Genomic DNA, 18,698 nt, shown 5'->3' on the forward strand with positions numbered 1-18,698 from the left:
CCATTTTTTCATTTGATGGCGAAAAAGCTCCTGAAGATTTTTTTTCTTTTTTGCTCCCACTTCCCTCCCTGCCCCCTCCATACCCCTACCTCTACCCCTACCCCTACCCCTACCCCTACCCCAAAACCTCCCTATACCATCACCCCCCCTCTTCCCACCCTCGAAAACCCAACCAAAACTCCCATGGCCTAGGCCAGTGGATGTCGTAGTAGCGGTGCCTCTATTTTTCTATGTAATTTATTCATTTCTTTTAAGGGTATAATCAGCAATCGGACCCTTTAATACTATTCTTCTTGGGATTGATCCAGAAAGGCATCTGCCTCTTCAACTTGTAACGTGTACATTTTATTTTGCCACATTACTTTTAAAAAAGCAGTGAATTTCAACTGAGCAGTTGCCCCCATTGCTCTAAGTGGTGCCAATCGCTTTCCTAATTCCCACTGTCTACTTGCTGTAGCTGGCGATAGATCTGACCTAATATCCACTGCAATTCCATCCACCATTATATTCTTTTTCTTGAGGGCTGCTGTCAGAATCTTCTCTTTTAGGTTATACGTTAAAAAGTTAATCAATATTTTCCTAGGTTTAGAACGATTCGCATTAAACCAGAAGGGGTCTCGATGTACTCTCTGGATGTCGCGTAGCAACATTTCTTCTGTCTCTACTAACTGTAATTCCTTTTTCATCAATTGAACTACGTAGCTTTTTATATCTGAACCCTCATTTCCTTCTGGTAGTTTTAGGATCTTCAAATTATTTCACCTTTGCATATTCTCCAACCTCTCGACTCTCTAATCAGACTCTCTATCCTTAAGTTTTATATTCTCAATTTCCTTACGGTTATCCAAAATTCTTCCCTGCATAACTTTCACCTCTGTCTCAATAGCTTCCGTGCGAGTACTTAATTTGTCAAGTTTGTCCTCTAGTAAAGTACATGTAGCACTTATACGCGCCTGATTTCTTTTAGAGGCTTCAAAACCCATATGGATATCTTTTTCCAGTTTCCTTACCAGCTCCAAAACCGACATATCTAGTGTGTCAGAGTTATTTTGCTGAAGAGCTATCTGCACCTTCTCCAATCCTTCCTGAGATGTCAGCGCTCTCTCAATGTTTATACTTTTTGTTACCACTGAGGGTGTAACATCACCCATTTTCTTTTCTACCAGTGCCTCTTCCTCCGTCTCTTCTTCACTTTCTCCTCTTATTGCTCCTGTTACTCCATCAGAGGCTATTAATGTATTAAGCTGCTGAGACCCCTCCTCATTAGTCATTTCTGTGGTCATTAACGTGCTTTCTCCCTCCTCTGCTTCCATCTCAGTTGCCAGTGCCTGAAAAGGGTTTGGAGTTAAATGTACAGACCAGTCCTGCTCTTCTATAAGTTCAGGCAGAGGCTGCGCTAACTCACCACCCTTGGCTGAAGCGAGGGTAGGGTCTTGAACTAGAAGTACAGGGTGTGGTTTCAGGACCAATACCTTAGGAACTGGTTTAAAGTATGATTTTAGCGATGGGGTCGCTGCTAGCTTATGTTCAGCCCCCTTTTGCTTCCCTTTTTTTTATCTTTTCTTAAAGAACACTCTCCTGGTTTAATGGTCTTGGTCTCTTTTACAGAGCACTTTTTGACGGTTTTTTTGTAATATTTTGGGCTTCCCCAGAACAAATTTGTTATTGTCGAGTTTGGTACTCCTTAATAAGTACCTGGGACGCCCCAACGCCAGTTTCTTAGTGTCCACCCCACTCCTTACTTGCTCCGAATCGATCTTCGCTGAATATGCTGTCTGTGTGGACTCCAACGAGCCCTCAGCACCTTTCACCTCCGAAGAAACAGAAGCAGACTTTGTCAGGTTCTCTTCTCCTCTCCCCCAACCTCTGCTAGTTAGCGTTCCAATCTTGGCTATTGTTCGGCGTCCTCTGCCGAATTCCTGAGCCGCCCTTCCCCAGCTCCCGGTCCGCGGGCCGCAGAAAGACGTGATGGTAAGTGGATAACATGGCTAAGAGCATTAGCTCGGTAATGCATGAATATCGCTGACTTTTCAGCGATATTCATGCATTTCGGCCGATTTTTATCACTTAGGAGATAAACCTTGATAATAGCAAGGTTCCTAAGCAATAAAAATCGCGACAGCCCGGCAATAAAAATATCACCGCTAAACCAACATAGCAATAATTATTGCTAGTTGTTGGTAATATGCCCCTCGGTTTTCAGTTTTCAGGCATAATTCGCTGCGCACGAATTAGCCACATCCACCTTAAGAATTTTGCTATCTGGATGGCATAACAGAGAGACGGGTCTGTTCCCAGAATACGGAGAGCGGTACAACACGATCTTATACCCATATTCCTAAAGATTCGCGCTAGCCATGCTTTGCGCAGGCCTGCCTATGCAGGGCACACAAACAGTAGATGTGATAGAGTTTCTACCTAGTCTACACATATGTTACATGTGTTATTCTTTGTTGCGGACCATTTGGATGTAAAGCACTTTAGAGGAATGGCCCCTGATCTAAATTGGAAATAGAGTTATCGATCTAGAGGCTTTGTAATAGCGTCCCAATACAGCTCAAGATCTGGGCAAGATTTGATCTGTAAGAAGAGTCCTGTGAGCGAGCTGGAATTGTTGCACCTACATTCTTCACGTGCAACCGTCTCCCAGTGCATTTTTTTAAGCTTGTCTTTTATCAAGAACAAATAATCAGTGGGGCTGTCCCAAAAGTGTGCAAGGACCATTCCATAGACCCTTGAGATTTCTCAGACAACTGATCTTATGGAATTAATCTTTTTCTATAACGTTTCTTTAGCCCTCAGCATATACTTTCAGTTCCTGTGCTAAGCTTCTGCTGCCAGTGCAATTCGTGATGTGTCCTACCGAAGGCTTTCCCAATTCCTCCCACTGTGCTGTCCTGTATTTAGAGACGAGAAATGTGTGACATATAAATCTGCATCTTTCAAAAATGTGTGAAGTTTAGAATTTCCACAAATCCATTTTTCAGCAGTCAAGATCTGAGTAAGCAAGTCTCTGTTTCATGCTAATATTACACGCTTGAAACCAGACTAATGGATTTGACCCCATGCATAACTATGAACAATGACCTATTGTAATATTAGGAAACAACTATATAAATATCTGCTTTTTAAACTGTTGCTGCATTATTGATAAACATCCATGTGCACGAAAAAAAGGGTAAGCCAGTTAACTTTGAAACTAACACTTGTCCATGACAAGAACCATAATATATTGCTCTTTTCATGGTACATTTGCCTACCTGATAGAGAAGATGGAATGGATAAGTCAAACTACCCATCCTTGCATTGTTAAATGTAAAAATTGTTATGTTGCAAAACTGTATTTTCAGAAGCTACCACAAGTAATGTTTATTAAGATTAGGTTGGTGAATTTAATCTGAGAAAACACTATGTCAGCCGTGGGTTCATTACTGTGTGACGGAGGGCTCATGGGTCATCACATGTGAAATTCGGTTTTGGAGCAAGTTGCCACTTTTAGTACTAAGATAATCCTCTACCCAATGAATAAAGGGGCATAAGACACACTCCTAGTAATGCAGTGCATTGCTGTCCCATCCCTACTAGTGGTGCCTGCATGCCACTCACATTGTTAGTCTGATGTATTCCGTAAGACCTTCATTGCACATCCAATAATAACAAGTAGAAAAACAAACAATGTGCCCATCATTAGTCCTGCAGTTTACTTTGTGGGGATTGCTAGTTGGACAGTTACACAGGGTGTACTGGACTTTTATTGCCCCTGACCTCATCCTGCTTCACATGAGCTTACTCCACTGACTGTTTGCTTTAGTTCAGTTCTGCTAATCATTTCACAGAACCCTATTGATGTTTTGACCTAACCACTGACATTTGTCCAGGGAGGTACGACTGGTGAAATTAAAGCTAAAATGTGAGCCCAACATTCTCTAATGATAGGTAGCACCATCTACGGTCACGGGAGTGCCTCCTACTGTAGTGTCTTAGAACACAGCCATCTCAGTAGTGCTCTATCTGTAGTGCTTTAGATTTCAGACATGCTTAGTACCTGAGAACACTGCTATGTAGTGTCTAAGAATGCTAGCATCTGTAGATCCTGAGAGTGCTGCCACGGTTAGTGCTCATGAGCACTGGCAGCATCGCTGCAGCTTTTTATGTGCCTATTTATGTAAGTAATTGCAAATATTTTCCCTCCTTTCTTTGAGAACTTCGGAAATATTAACATTAAGGGCCAGATGTCGGTAAGTATATTTTACCGAATCATAAATATCGAATTTTACCGATTCGGTATTTATGAATCGGTAAAATAGAAGGGGGGAGATGTAGATAGAATCGGTAATTGAATTACCGATTCTGTAAGAATTGGCATTTACAGAATCGGTAAATACCGATTTGGTAATGCCCATTGATTCCTATGGGCATTGAAGCCCATAGGAATGAATGGGCATTACCGAATCGGTATTTACCGATTTGGTGAATACCGAATTTTGCAAGGGTGCAGGGGGTGTCACTTTGACACCCTCTATCACCCCGCTTTCAGGCATGTGTGACATGTGGCACACAGACATGCCCTAAGGGCATGTCTGTCTGTCACATGCCATAGGTGTGCATGCACACCTGGAATCGGTATTTTACCACCCAATTGGATTGGGTGGTAAAATACCGATTCGGTAAGGCCTGTGGGACTCAGAAGAGTCCCACCTACATCTCAAAATTACCCAATCGGTAAAAATTCCGATTCGGTATTTTACCGATTCGGTAAATTTACCGAATCTGTAAAATAGGCCACCTGCATCTAGAATAGCCATTTACCGGTCGGTAACGGCCGAATCGGCTGTTACCGGTCGGTAAATGTCGACCTACAGCGGGCCCTTAATTCGGTAAAAGCGTTGCAGCATGGGGGTGTGAATGAGCTGAAAACTGATAATAATTTAAACGTTGTTCCAAATAAGAGCATCCAACGCATGTTTGGCTCAGGGCTCCAAAATCCAGCGAACCGCAGCAACTAAAGAAGGCATCACCAAGCATCTGTTCTATCCTGAAAGGGCCATAATACTGGCTCTTCAACCAAAACCATGGAAGTGTGCAGGCTAGCATGGAAGGGAGGATGTCAATTGATTTCATAATGTAGTGTATTGTCTTGCAGTTGTGGCTGGCATGGCTTGTGGGTGGAGATGCAGGTGAGGCAGAGGGTGGTCCCGGGGGGAGGTTGGCACGTACAGGGGGGCATAATTAAAAAGGAACAGAAAGGAAGCAGTCAGGCCCCTTCCCCTGAACCAATCACAACGCTGCAATGCAACATTGTGATTGGTCTGAGCGTCCTGACATATCGCTCAGCCATGGGCTGGAGAGGTGGGCATGATATCCATGCAGCCTGGATGGAGAAGGGGAAAGTGTGCAAGACTTGTTTGTGCGGACCAAGACGGCCGACCAAACAGTCATTGCACACTTAGGAGTGGGCAAACAACTCCTTTCCTGCACTGCTCCGTAAGCAGAGCTGCAATGCCCACCTGCCCGCTCGCAAAGCAAACATAAAATGGTACGAACTAAAAGTTATTACCATTATATGTTTTTGCTTCTCGCACTGCGAGAAAGCAGTGAGGTGACGCTCCTTCACCAAAGAGGAGGAGCCGCCTCTATTGTCTTGTCTGTATGAGTCAAAGCTACCCTATCCTAATTTCCCTTTTCGTGTCTTTCCAAGTCTGTGAGTGATTTGATGAGTGAAATGTTTCATAATCGTGATACATTAAATACATATTTTTTTTAAATGTATTAATAGAAGAGTATTGGCTTTGCCACTGCTTACTTTAAAATGTTAGTACATGTGTTTTTTAATAAATAGATGCAATCGCTGCACATTTCTATCACAAGGTGGATACACTTTGCCATAGATGCTGCGAAGTAGCACAGAAGTTGGGTATACCTGCTGTCTTATAATTAAGTATACTGCCTAATAAGTGTGAAGCAATTAGCGGTTTTGCTTTAGTGTAGGTTTTTATGTTACTCAAAGGAATAGTTAGCTTGGTAATTAGGCTGTTACTGTTTCACAGTTAATATTAGTGTCTGAACTTACATTTATCAAGGAACAAAGCACTAATAAACAGCCATGCAACATATTCAATTCCATTTAAAATGATAAATATATATCCTTCATACTGTGATGCAGACTCCTAAAATGTCATTTCGTAAAGTGAAAGCGTCAAGTATGATATTTGGATTTGTTTCTGTCATCAATATAATATATGTTTGAGTCTTGAAGTTACTAAGTAGTAAGCAGGTGGTTCTTGTTGGCGTGGTTTTTCTAAATAGCATGCACTGGAACAACTCCTCTATTTGCTTTATTCAGATTTGTATATACGATTATGTATTCCATTTGCACCTTTTAGAATAAATGCTTATGGAATAAAGATATTTAATTTAATGATACCACGTATTATTCAAACAAGGCAAAGATGCAAGCGGCTGACAGTCCATATTGTACACATTTCAAGCAGGATGCTCATGTTACAGTCTCAAAAGTCTTCCTACAAAGCTTAAAGTTACAAATCATGAATATCTCACAGCTGTGGACATTTAGCACATTGTGCAAGGATTTATCAATTATCATTACATGAACTGCCAGGTGCCTACCTAATAGACACGGTGCCCACGGTATTTGTACTGCAACCTTTTCATGGCAACAGCCAACCAAGCAAAAATAAAATTGATTCACGTGTACGTGGGTAGTGGTAAACTAGAATAGATTGCTAATATTTTCTTATATGAATATTCCGAGTGACACGTGCATCTGTGAGCTAAATCCCTGTCTGAAAATCTGAAATAAAACTGTGTTCAAGTATTTTTGCAGACATTGGGCCAGAAGTATCAAGGCTTTTGCGACTCACAAAGGCCGAAATTCGTAGAATTTCGGCCTTTGAGACTCGCAAACGGCCTTTTTGCATTTTTTCCTATGTATGAAAAAATCGCAATTTAAGAAATCACAATAATTTGCGATTCCTTATTTTGCCATAGCATTTAAGGAATCGCAAATTTTGCGATTCCTTAAATGATATGTATGAAACATTTTGAAATTGCGATTTTGTGTTAAGAAATCGCAAATTACCACCAACTTGTAGTTGGTGGTAATTTGCGATTTCTTTTAAAAATGCCCTATTTGGCATTTGTGAGGGTGGCATGTGACACACATACATGCCCATAGGGCATGTATGTGTGCCACATGCACACACATATAAATTTCACGGGGTGCAGCAGGGCCTCCTGGCCCATAGGAATGCATTGGAAATTATTCTTTATTTGCGAATTCGCAAAATGCAAATTCGCAAATAAAGAATAATAAGGAATCGCTAAAAAATAGCGATTTTGTACATACATTCCGTTTTGCGAATTCTAAATTGCGATTCGCAAAAAATCGCTATTTAGGATTCGCAAAACGGAATCTTGATACATATGGCCCTTAATTGGGTAGGTTGTGGGCAGTGCATGGCTCAATGGCAGAGCATCACAAAATCATGAAATTATTTGATCATTTTGCAGTACCATTGTTGACTTAATGGATGGATAAAATCTTGTTACTTTGCAACAGAAACAGATGGAACACAGTGACGTCCAGAGCCGTCTCAAGATGCAGTGAAGAGAAGCCCGTTCTGAATTTGAAACGAAATGCCACAAAATGCAGCAAGCTAGCTTGGGATAATCAATGTCTAAGATTGTATGCACTGGTCCCTGATAACAACTGCAAAGCAATAATGGCTTTGGCGTCTGCACAATAATGCAATTCACAATGGTGACCATGTACTGTCTTAAGAAAGACTGCTGTCCAATGCTGGGAATTTTACATGGATTTATTATATTGCGGAGCACCAGGATTTTCGCACAGGATGGGGAGCAAAACCCATATAGTAGAATTTCACCCCCCCCCCAAAAAAAAAACACATCGCAAAATCGTTCTGTTTTTAGATTGTGTAAACAATGTCAAGCAGTTTTTCAAGATAAATACTCCGTTACCTGGTAGCATCTGTATAAACCAGTATGGTAGCACATCAAGAAAAAGAAAATAAAGCATTGTTTTCAGTACATATATGCACATGTACTACAATTGTAAAAAGAAATGTATTACTATTTAATATCTTATACATTGTTGGTAGTATCAGCCACACAAGGATCGCTGTACCTAATGAAGACATCACAGAGTAAAACCTTATTCCCAGAGGCCAAAATTAATCATGACTGAAGAAAGCATTTTCCTCTAGTAGTCTGAAATATCTCTTGAACCATTTCAGTAAAAAACAATAAGTGCCATGCCACACTGCTGTCAGTGGGACTTAAAAGTAATTAACCAACAGGAATGTGTAATGCAAATAATGCATTATATCATGTTGATGAAAATCAGTATGGTTTAAATTAAGACATTTGCTAAAAAATCACTAATATCTCACGGTGGTGGGCGTCGATGCCCTCTTGTGTCAATGTAAGAAAAATAAAGATGTGTTGGGATATGTACTTGAATGTAAAAACCAGCTAGCCAAAACTGGAATTATGTTCACGTTTTGCTGATAAATTCACAAATGATAAATTCATGATTGAGCAGAGGTTCCATCACATTGATCTCTGAGTTCTTTGTCCCCTCCTTCACAAGTTTTTAAAGAGTTTAATCTATTTCCTTGGGGCAGACTTTTTCATCTGTGTCACCTAATACTGGTATTTAGGGTCTGATTTAGGGTTTGGTTGACGAAGCAATAATGCCCATCAGGGCAACATAGTAAGTTACTCTGTCTCTGTGACCAACATCCTGCCCCCCAAATGTAGAGCAGTTGCTCGGCCCTTTAGACATCTCTTAACATTGGCAGGAGCGGGAGGTGTATTACAATGTTGTAAGCGTTTGTGGGTGGCTTTATCAAATATGACATCCTGCTATCAATCATTTACTAAATTTTACTTTTTTCAAAAACTAACTCCCAACCGGTATGTACAAATTCGCCATGCACTACTATCAGCCATCCCGGCTGGTTCGACTCTTCCTGAGTCCTCCCCGTTGGAGAATCGCCTCCTGACGGACTATATGGTAGAGAAGGCGACCTCCCTCACATACCGGAAGCTCCTTAACAACTCCCCGGATCCGCTGATATCCCTTAAGGGGAAATGGGAGCAGGAGGTGGGCGCGCTTGACGAACATGAGTGGAATGAGGCATTGGCTTCCCCCAAGGAAGCAGGCATATCGGCCAGGATGAGGCTAATCCAGCTCAAAGTCCTCCATAGAACATATTACACTAGAACGCTACTACACCGCATACAACGGACCCCTGATCCCTTTTGCTTGCGAGGCTGCGGGGAGGAGGGCACCTTCTTCCATACATTCTGGGATTGTCCACGCATACACAACTACTGGCGTCAGGTCCTACGCACTATATCACAGGTGCTGGAGGTCTCGGTACTACCGGAGCCACGACGGTGCCTCCTCAATGTATGGGAACCAACAGATTTGTCCCGGCATGGCCGCCTTTGGGTGACACTGGGTATGATGGTAGCAAAGCGAGACATTGCGCAGCGTTGGGGGGTGGCGGACCTCCCGACAACATCACAGTGGTGCATTAACATGGACAGAACTATGGTTACAGAAAGGGCGGTATACTTAAACCGAGCTTGTCCTGGCAAGTGGAACAAGGTATGGTCCCCGTGGAACACTTACCGGGGTGACATCTGCGACCCGCTGCCAGAAGATGACCCATTGGACTCGGATGAGGATGACGGGTAGGAGTGAGGGTGGTTGGTTGTGGGGTGGGGTCCTTCAGGAGGGGTTGGGGGGGGCGATGTTTCCTTTATACCCTATGTTAACTTGTGGATGCAAATGACGTTGTTTTAATCCAGGTGTATTCTCACGTCTATCTAGCAATATACATAGTCAATGATCGTACTGTGATTTCCCGATGTTCGACTGTTCTTTTAGTTAGTTTTGAAAAATAGAAAATGAGAACCTCACTCACCCTGCATGGAACATTTGCTTTTGACCTTCACTACTTTCGCTGGCGGCCTTTACTGATATGACTTTTGCAATAACCTACACTGTCTGTATTTATGAAGGTCGTTCTAATGTGACACTCCAGATTAGCGGCCGGCCCTCTCGGGATGTAGGCGGCATGCTGTGTAAAGCTGTGAAGATATAATAAAGGTTTTCGGAAAAAAAAAAAAACTAACTCCCAAATTGAGAATCTGTTTTTGAAAATAAAAAAGCTAATGACCCCCACACCATGGGAGTTTTCACTCATGGTGTGGGGGTAATTTTTTCTTTCTACTGTCTCTCAACACAAGGTAAAACCTACCAGTGAGGGAGAGTAAACCCTCTCCATCAAACTCTAAATCAACCCCTAAGTTTAGTTTATTTTCTTTAGCAGGTACATACACACATAAAAGAAAGCCATGCTACAAAGTTAAAAAAAACGAATAAAATACAATTGCAAAATAAAAAAAAATACAATATAAAAAGACATGACACAAAATATGAAAGCAAAAGTAAGGGGCTTCCAATATAATATGAGGTAAATAAAACGTATGTTATCCCGTGGGTGATATGACAAAAGAGGATAATATAGGACTGCTTATTGTTAAGTAGTGACCTTTGTGATGTAAGATAAGGTTTTAAATAATCTTTCAAAACTTTAATTAACATGCCTCTAAAGCCTATTTTGAGCATTAATGAGTTTTTGTATTTAACTGCTTTTAAGTTCTAGAGCCGCGTCTAAGGAAGCCTGATCCTTCTTTAGCCCAGTACTTCTTTCACTGTGTTCAATAGTATTGCAGTCTCCTAACTCATTTGCTTAAGCTTATCTTTAAAGCTTGCCACTTTTAACATTACCCCATGTCTTCATTTACTATACTAAAACATACCCAATAAAAAAAGTAAATGGCTCTTGTCATTAGGTAACAGTCTCCCGGTAACTAGCCACACTCCTGCCTCTTGCACCATTGTGGCTGTTGCCACTGCATCCCTACTATCCATTCAACAATGGGGTAGATGGGCGGCTCACACATTACAGCAGCTGTGGTGAATACTTCTTCTCACTAAGATAGCAGTAGGAAGCTGTGAAACCGTTTGCTGGAGGAAGTAAGACTACTTGTTGACATAAGCCCCTCGGTATCATCTGCCCACTCACAGACACCAAGCATTGAGGAATTACCAGCTACTCCTGCCTCCCAGGGCCCCATGCAGTAGTGTAAAAACAGGAACAAAGGATGGAAATTAGCTGATGCAAATTGGATTTGCTCCATTGTGCGCTCAATGAGGCCATGAGAGTTTTTCAATCTTGTATAAACGATTGGGTGTAAAAATCAGTGTGGATTTATTTTTCCAATGAATTACCCTGACTGTTATGTCAGGTTCAGACAAAATGATCATCCAATGCAAATACGAATTCCGGTAGTGCTTTGCATCTTAAGGTATTGGTTAGATCTAAATGGCACATTACGTACTTAAGGAATAATCATGAGCAGAACATCTCAACGCCTTATTGAGACTGGCCACAGAGCAGTTTTGCTCTCATACTGATCTGATCTGAAATAGTGGAAGTCCTATTTTGCTCTTAAATGCATGCTATTTCTTTTACTGGTCATACCCGATTAATGTCGTACACAGAGAAAGGTCTATTTCCATTGTGCTAGTCATGCAGTGACTCAGCACAACAATTCTAAGCCACACCGTGGCTTCTAAACATATTTAATCCAAGTAATATTGGGATCTAACTGGGAGTGAAGTTAAATGCATCGCAGAATCCTGGTGGGTTAGTTGATGTATTGATTGCATGAGGTAGTAAGCAACTTTGCTTCAATCCAATCAACCAGAGCAGGTAGCAAAGTAGACATTTCCGGGAATTATGAACATTTTGATGCAGATAATAAAGAGGAGAACACCTTTAAGCATGAGAAGTGATCAAGAAATTCACCTGAATGCTTCCTCCAGCAGTTGGCCTGGTTCATCCCATAATCAATTGGGCAACTAGCTGTTCAGGTTGTGAGGTCAGCACAGGTACAAGGTCCATAATTGTCTCCCTACTGGGAAACAAGAACCCCTTGGTAGCACTTTACTCTCTCAGGGTAGCGAAGCAGAGGTGTCTAAGGCATGCTTAGGGGAGGTGGTGTGGGCTAGTAATCTCCGTTGGCTGCCACACAGTAACAACATTCTATAAATGATTGTGCGTTCAGGGTTGTTTTTTTTTACCACTCTAAGGGCCAGATGTAGGAGCCCTAATACCGGTCGGTAACGGCCGAATTCGGCCGTTACCGACCGGTATTAGGGTTTCCAGATGTAGGGGGCCTATATTTTACCGATTCTGTAAAGTTACCGAATCGGTACATTTACAGAATCGGTAAAATACCGAATCGGTATATTTACTGATTCGGAAAAACCACATATAGGTGGCACTCCTAAGAGTGCCACAGGCCCTTAAAATTGGGTATTTTACCACCCAATCCTATTGGGTGGTAAAATACCGAATTCAGGTGTGCATGCACACCTGTGCAATGTGACACACAGACATGCCCTTAGGGCATGTCTGTGTGCCACATGGCACACAAGTCCGGAATTGGGGTGCTAGAGGGTGTCAAAGTGACACCCCCTGCACCCTTGCAGGATTCGGTATTTACAGATTCTGTAAATACCGAATCTGTATTTCCCATTGATTCCTATGGGCTTCTAGGCCCATAGGAATCAATGGGAAATACAGATTCGGTATTTACAGAATCTGTAACTACCGACTCTTACAGATTTGGTAATTTTTTACCTACATCTGCCTCCTTCCAATTTACCGACTCTTAAATACCGAATCGGTAAGAGTCGGTATTTAAGAATCGGTAAATCGGATTTACCTACATCTGGCCCTAAGTCACATAGAATGTAGTCATATTAGACAAACCAGATTTCGGAAGCAATGAGGGGGTCCTGAAAGCTTTGGCAATGTGAACTGTACTTAAAGTATCCTCTCAAATATATTCTGTCAATTTCAAATGCCAAACTGCATTCCCTGATGTTGATCAAAATGGCAAGCAGCAGAACATGATATCTATCACAGCGACATTTACAGAATTGCTTGTGCCATTGGTTGAATTTTCTTCCAAGGTGTCTTAAGATATGTAGTTTCTTTCAGTTATTGTAATACAGAAAATACCCATAACGTTCACATTCTTTATTTAGGTTCAATCCTTCTTTCTGAAATTGAAAAAAAAACAAAAAAAACACATTATTTTCCAATACAACTTTGGCACATGATGTGGCATGATAGTGTGCTTTTACATCTGGATGGGCAACTCTTTTTCCATTTGTGAAACAATTTGTTAAGTTCTTGTTGCAAAATGGAGCTCCAGTCTCGCCAACGTAACTGGGTTTGCATAGTAGAGATATCGCTATATGTTTCCGACCCATGACATGCATTGTCAACGTAATATTAAATCTATCATTCTGCCTTGCTGCCTTGTACATCATCATTCCTTTATTATCCTAGCCGCAGGCTATAATATTCCCAATAAATGCATTTTCTTATACTTTGGATTTTTTTTTTATAACAAATGTAGGCCATGGCTTAGTTTCTGGAGTACATTATCAAATTTACTCTTCTGGAGCTCTCTCATAACAAATCATTTGCAAATCTGATACGTATTACTAATAGTTGAAGATACTTCTGCATTGATTGCTTGCATGTTGGGTGTACCTGGTGATTGGATTAATACATTTGATATTGATTCAAAGGTTGGATGTGACAATAGAATAGTGATTGTATGGTTGAGCGGATCAGTAAGGACATAGAAAGAAGGATAACTAGATGAAAAAGTATGTGCATGAATGAATGAGGGGTAATGACAATTTATGAGGTGCGAGGGTACTGCCGGGCAAGGGGAGGTTTGAGGTGCTGGAATTTTGCTGGAACTGTGGAGGGCAAAGGCATTTTGGAAGTCAAGAACAATATGATGAAGTTGGACAGTCGAGCAAGTAGCAGGATGTTAGGATTGAAGGTTTCTGGTTGGCTAGGTATACACCTAAGACAGGCAAAACACACAACGTTAGACAGGGTAAGGGAGTTACACACATAAGATAATCCTTGCTCACCCCCTTGGTAGCTTGGCAGAGCAGTCAGGCTTATCCCAGAGGCAATGTGTGAACAGTTTGCACAACACACACACTAGTGACATACTGGGCACACCACAAAAAAACTTGACTCTACACAATGTTATGTACAAATATCCCTAGTATTATACATAAAACACATTAGACAACAATCACATAATTCACTAATCACTTTATCAACTAGGGAATAGTCACAAGAATGCATAGATCATAAATCACCTCACTACAAGGGCATTGTCATAACACATTTAGTGCAATAAAACAATGCTTAGAATTTGCACTTGTCACAGAAACATTAGGCACAACATCACAGTTAGAACACTGAGGTAAACACTTATTAGTTTGCACATGTCATACAGACAACATGAAGTACCCCATATAAAGACATCATGAAGGGCAATTTACATTTACTTACGGTGCATATCCTACTATCCAGAGCTATATCATTATATCAGGGTATGAGTTGTAGCAGTTAGGTAGGGAGACACACATGACTAACCAGGTATCGCTATTAGAACCTGGTGTACCCTGAGGTTTTCGCCGACTTCATTCCTGTGCTCCTGTCATAGACAATACAGTAATTTCCTGAGCCCCGTGCTGTTTCTGAGACAATGTGTGCCTATTCTGGAGGCTATGGTAACTCTGAGCCTTGTTCTTAACAAAAGCCAACCTCCAGGGCGATCAGCTCCATACTCCGTAACCGTGCTCACCCAGGTACGTCCTACCAGAAAGGAGGAGGGCACCCACACTGTGGAGTCTATGGGGAGACCATCTCCTAGCCCCCCGCATGTGTTAAAGCTAACCTGGGGTGCCGCTACTGGAAGCCAAAATCTGTGCCTGCGTTCAGGCGTCTTTCCTGCTGCACGCCCTTGGAAAAATGTCGGTGGGCCTTGCTCACGGGCCTGCATTACCAGAGAGGAAGTTGCTGCCCGCTTCTAAGCTGCTGGCAAGACATGCAGCTGTTCAGCCTGGTGCGGTGGATTCAGTACCTCTCCCAGTACAGGAAACCGGTGCAGCTTTTCTCTGCGTGCTCCTTTCTCCACTCTACTCTGGAGCCCGAGCCTTGCCCACTAAAGGTGTCAGTGTAGCCTATCATTGTGAGGGCTCTGATCTGGGGCTTTCTCCTTCTTTTTGTTCCCTCTGCAGCTTCTCCTCACGGCCCCCAGTGCCGTGCTGCCTCGAGGGGAGCTGAACAGTGCCCTTAGTCATGGCAGGCGTGGCTTCCCTCGCCTACCAGGGACACACTCTGCTCCTCAGCAGCTTCTCGGTTCTGCTGAGAGTAGGATACACAAAAATGGAAGCGCTCACCACCCGCTTCTTGCAGGCTCTCTCCTGGCTTCGACTGAGTGCCTAGCAGGAGCTTTATTGGGCCAGCAAACCACAACCAGACTTTTAGCAATAAAACCCAGGCAATGTATTGGCTTCCCCCAGAAAAACACACAGAAGCTCCTCCAGCAGTAAAGCTAGGTGGGGGAGGTTCAGCAGACAAACCCCCCACTAATTCTTCAGCAAAGGAAGAGCACAATGGAAAGTTTGATGTTCCTGAGTTTCCCAAAACAGGAGGCAAGCACACACAAGCCCTTCGAGATTCTTCCCAAGCAGGATACCACAGCTGGGCAAAAAGAGTCAGTCCTTCTCATCCACCATGACAGAAGCAACAACTGCAGGCTAACCCACCACTCACTCAGAAAAGGCAGTGCTCCTCACACAGCCCTTCTGCTCTTCTTCTTGACAGGGTCGTCTTGTGGTTTTAGGTGCAATACTTTTACCCCATTTTGTCATTGTTCCCTTTGCTGTAAGTGTCTCTGAACCCAGTCCAACCCAGTTTTGTCCTCCCTGGTGCAGCATGCCCACAGGGGGCGGAGACAGCATTGTGAAAATGGAGACACAGCCTATTCAAGTGAATCAAAACTCCTCCTACAAATGCAAGACCAGGTTTATTCAGCCCAGCGATGAGTCACCCAGGCAAGCCAGGACACACCTCAACCCCCCCATTAACCATCTAGGGTGAATGCACATCCCAGCTCCGTCAAACACCTGAAGCTGAATACACAAACAGCGAGAGACACACAGAATGGTAAAGTAAAAAAATGCCCACTTTCGGCATTTTCAAACACAGAATTAAAAAAAAAACACTTTTACCAAAAGGTGTGTTAATAAATTCTGAGTTCAGAGAGCCTAAATTCCACTAATCTATCTTGTGTCTAAGGAAAGGTACACATGGAAAATCTTGCAGTGCAGGCCAAATGATAAGCCTATGGGAGAGACAGCCTTTCAATAATGAGAAACGAAATACACAATATTTCCCTATCAGGACATGTCACTCACACCAGATTGTGTCTTATCTTTCACATATGCTGCACCCTGCCCATGAGGGTATCTTGGGCCTACCTTAGAGGTGTCTTACATGTAAGGAAAGGGAAGGTTTGGCCTGGCAAGTGGGTGCAGTTGCCAGGACAACTTGGCAGGTTACAGCTGCGCACGCAGACACTACAGTGGTAGGTCTGAGACACATTTAAAGGGCTACTCATATGGGGGACATATCCAGTGCTGCAAGCCCACTAGTAGCATTTGATTTACAGGCCTTGGCACACACAGTGCACCTTACTTAGACTTAGCAGTAAATCAAAAATGCCAGTCCTGGATAACCAATCATTGTCATAATTTATACAGAGAGCATATACACTTTAGCACAGATCAGCAGTAGTATAGTGTCCAGAATCCTATAGTCAATGAAACAGGGTCAGACAAATAAGAGGCAAAAGGCAAAAAGTTGGGGAATAAGCTTGTCAAAAAGGGCCAGGTCTTGTGGTACTTGACAATTCTGGACTCCGCTATTGTGTGGTACCGAAGCTCTGCACTCGTGTCATAAATATCATCGTACCATGACGATTTTGGTACTAGCAGACCGGAAATGGTTTAAATACTATACCTAAGCATTTCCGTCATGATCGAGTGACAAAATCACCCTGAAATCGTAGTTTTCGTCTTGAAACCTCGGGTTCCATTTTGTGAGCGGCATCCATTTTGTGATTGCCCTTACATAGTCGAATGACTAAGGCCGAATTCGATCTGATAGGACACGTACACCTTTGCTGACTCCTCTGTGACCTGGGCGAGCTGACTCCACTGCCTCAAGCCAAACCTGTTCGGGCAGTTCCTTTCCCAGTGGCCGAACGAGATTAGTATCAAGGCGCAACATGTCATAAACCGTTCATCGCACACAAGCTATGTCTAATCTCACACACACCTGTCCCTGTTTCTTCTTTATGATCTGTTTTACAAGGAGGAGGTGCCCGATTTTATTAGGGGTCCGTCGATATCTGATGAAAGTTCTGGGCCTTGCCGAGTAATGTATCACGAACTGGACAAACTGAAATGTGGGCTTGTCATCATGACTCTGCTTTTTCTTTGTAGTAAAAATATGTGTATGTTTGACTGTAAAACAAAGAATGTTTACCTGAAGCTTATTATTTAGTATAAAAAGAGAAGACTGGTTCTGTAAAAACGAGCAGTCCCCTGAGAACATACATGCTGTTGTACTTCTAGGATACCTGTTACTGGTTGCAGCCAATAAATACGATCTTTGACTTCACCCAGAAGACTCTGTGTTTCTGTAGTCTGAAACAGGAAAGGCTTGAGGTCTTCGGGTGTTCTCCCTGGCAGCGCCGGGTCCATAAAAACCCGGTACCTCCGTTGGCGCCCAACGTGGGGTGGTATCAGCGGTACCGGTCCAAGCCAGAGGTTCATGAGGAGCTTCGTGTGAAAATTCCGGAGGACGGCCAACCACTTCAGCGACCCCTTTATGTCGACGTGGTCCGAAGGTCTTTGCTGCGAGGTTCCCCGCTTCCCGACGGCTATGAAGGACTGCTGCCCGGACTATCCCCCTGTTTTGGACCCTTGATGATTGGTAGAGCGAAACGATAGACGAGTCTACTGGTGACCTCATCGATACCTCAGTTAAGTATAAGTGGAGCGTCTCCCAGTCCTTAGTTTGGTTCTTAGTTTGGTATCCTTCGGGATCGCTTTGATTTGGAACTTGCAAGAGCCAAAGCCGAAGGACTCGTGTATTCATGAGACTATTGTATTCGATAATCCTTTGAAGTTTGAAGCTAGACTAGAGAGCGAAGATGCCTGGTCTTAGCAGACTTGGGAATTTGTTTTGTCTTGGTTGTAGTAGGGATTCCCGGTTGGAGGACTCGTGTCCGGTTCCTCCGATTGGAACTCCAACATATGAGCTCTATGTGAAGCATGGCGTAGGCCCTATCACATATAACGAAATATGGATCCGATACACCAGAAAGGATGGTGTTTTAAAATGGCCCCAATATGGTAGCTTCGACACAGAAATTTTGGATAATCTAGAGGTTAAACTTTTTAAGAAGAAAGCCCGGCCTGCGATGTTTGACTCTTTTCGCCTATGGCGCAAAGAAGCCAAACAGAAAGAAATGAAATTAGCGAAGAAAAATAAACGTGAACGAGGCATGTCAATGGTACAAGCTGTGGTTGCATTTAGGGATAATGAAGAAGAACAAGAAAGTGAACAGATGAAACGAGTAAAGAAGTTAGCGATAGATAGATGCTACCCAGTTTT

The 18,698-nt window shown here is 42.7% G+C and overlaps 1 protein-coding gene across 1 annotated transcript in view; it reads right to left on the bottom strand.

Moving 5' to 3' along the window:
- Positions 1 to 791: 791 nt before the first annotated feature.
- The window catches only part of LOC147724146 (uncharacterized), a 37,309-nt gene continuing 19,402 nt past the window's right edge, over positions 792 to 18,698 (bottom strand). The window contains exon 3 of the mRNA XM_086917995.1: positions 792 to 1,438. Within this exon, the coding sequence (XP_086774121.1) occupies positions 792 to 1,438 (647 nt within the window). The remainder of the gene's footprint in view (positions 1,439 to 18,698) is intronic.

The sequence above is a fragment of the Lissotriton vulgaris genome, chromosome 4_1 (assembly GCF_964263255.1).
Source record: "Lissotriton vulgaris chromosome 4_1, aLisVul1.2, whole genome shotgun sequence".
Classification (NCBI taxonomy): Eukaryota; Metazoa; Chordata; class Amphibia; order Caudata; family Salamandridae; genus Lissotriton; species Lissotriton vulgaris.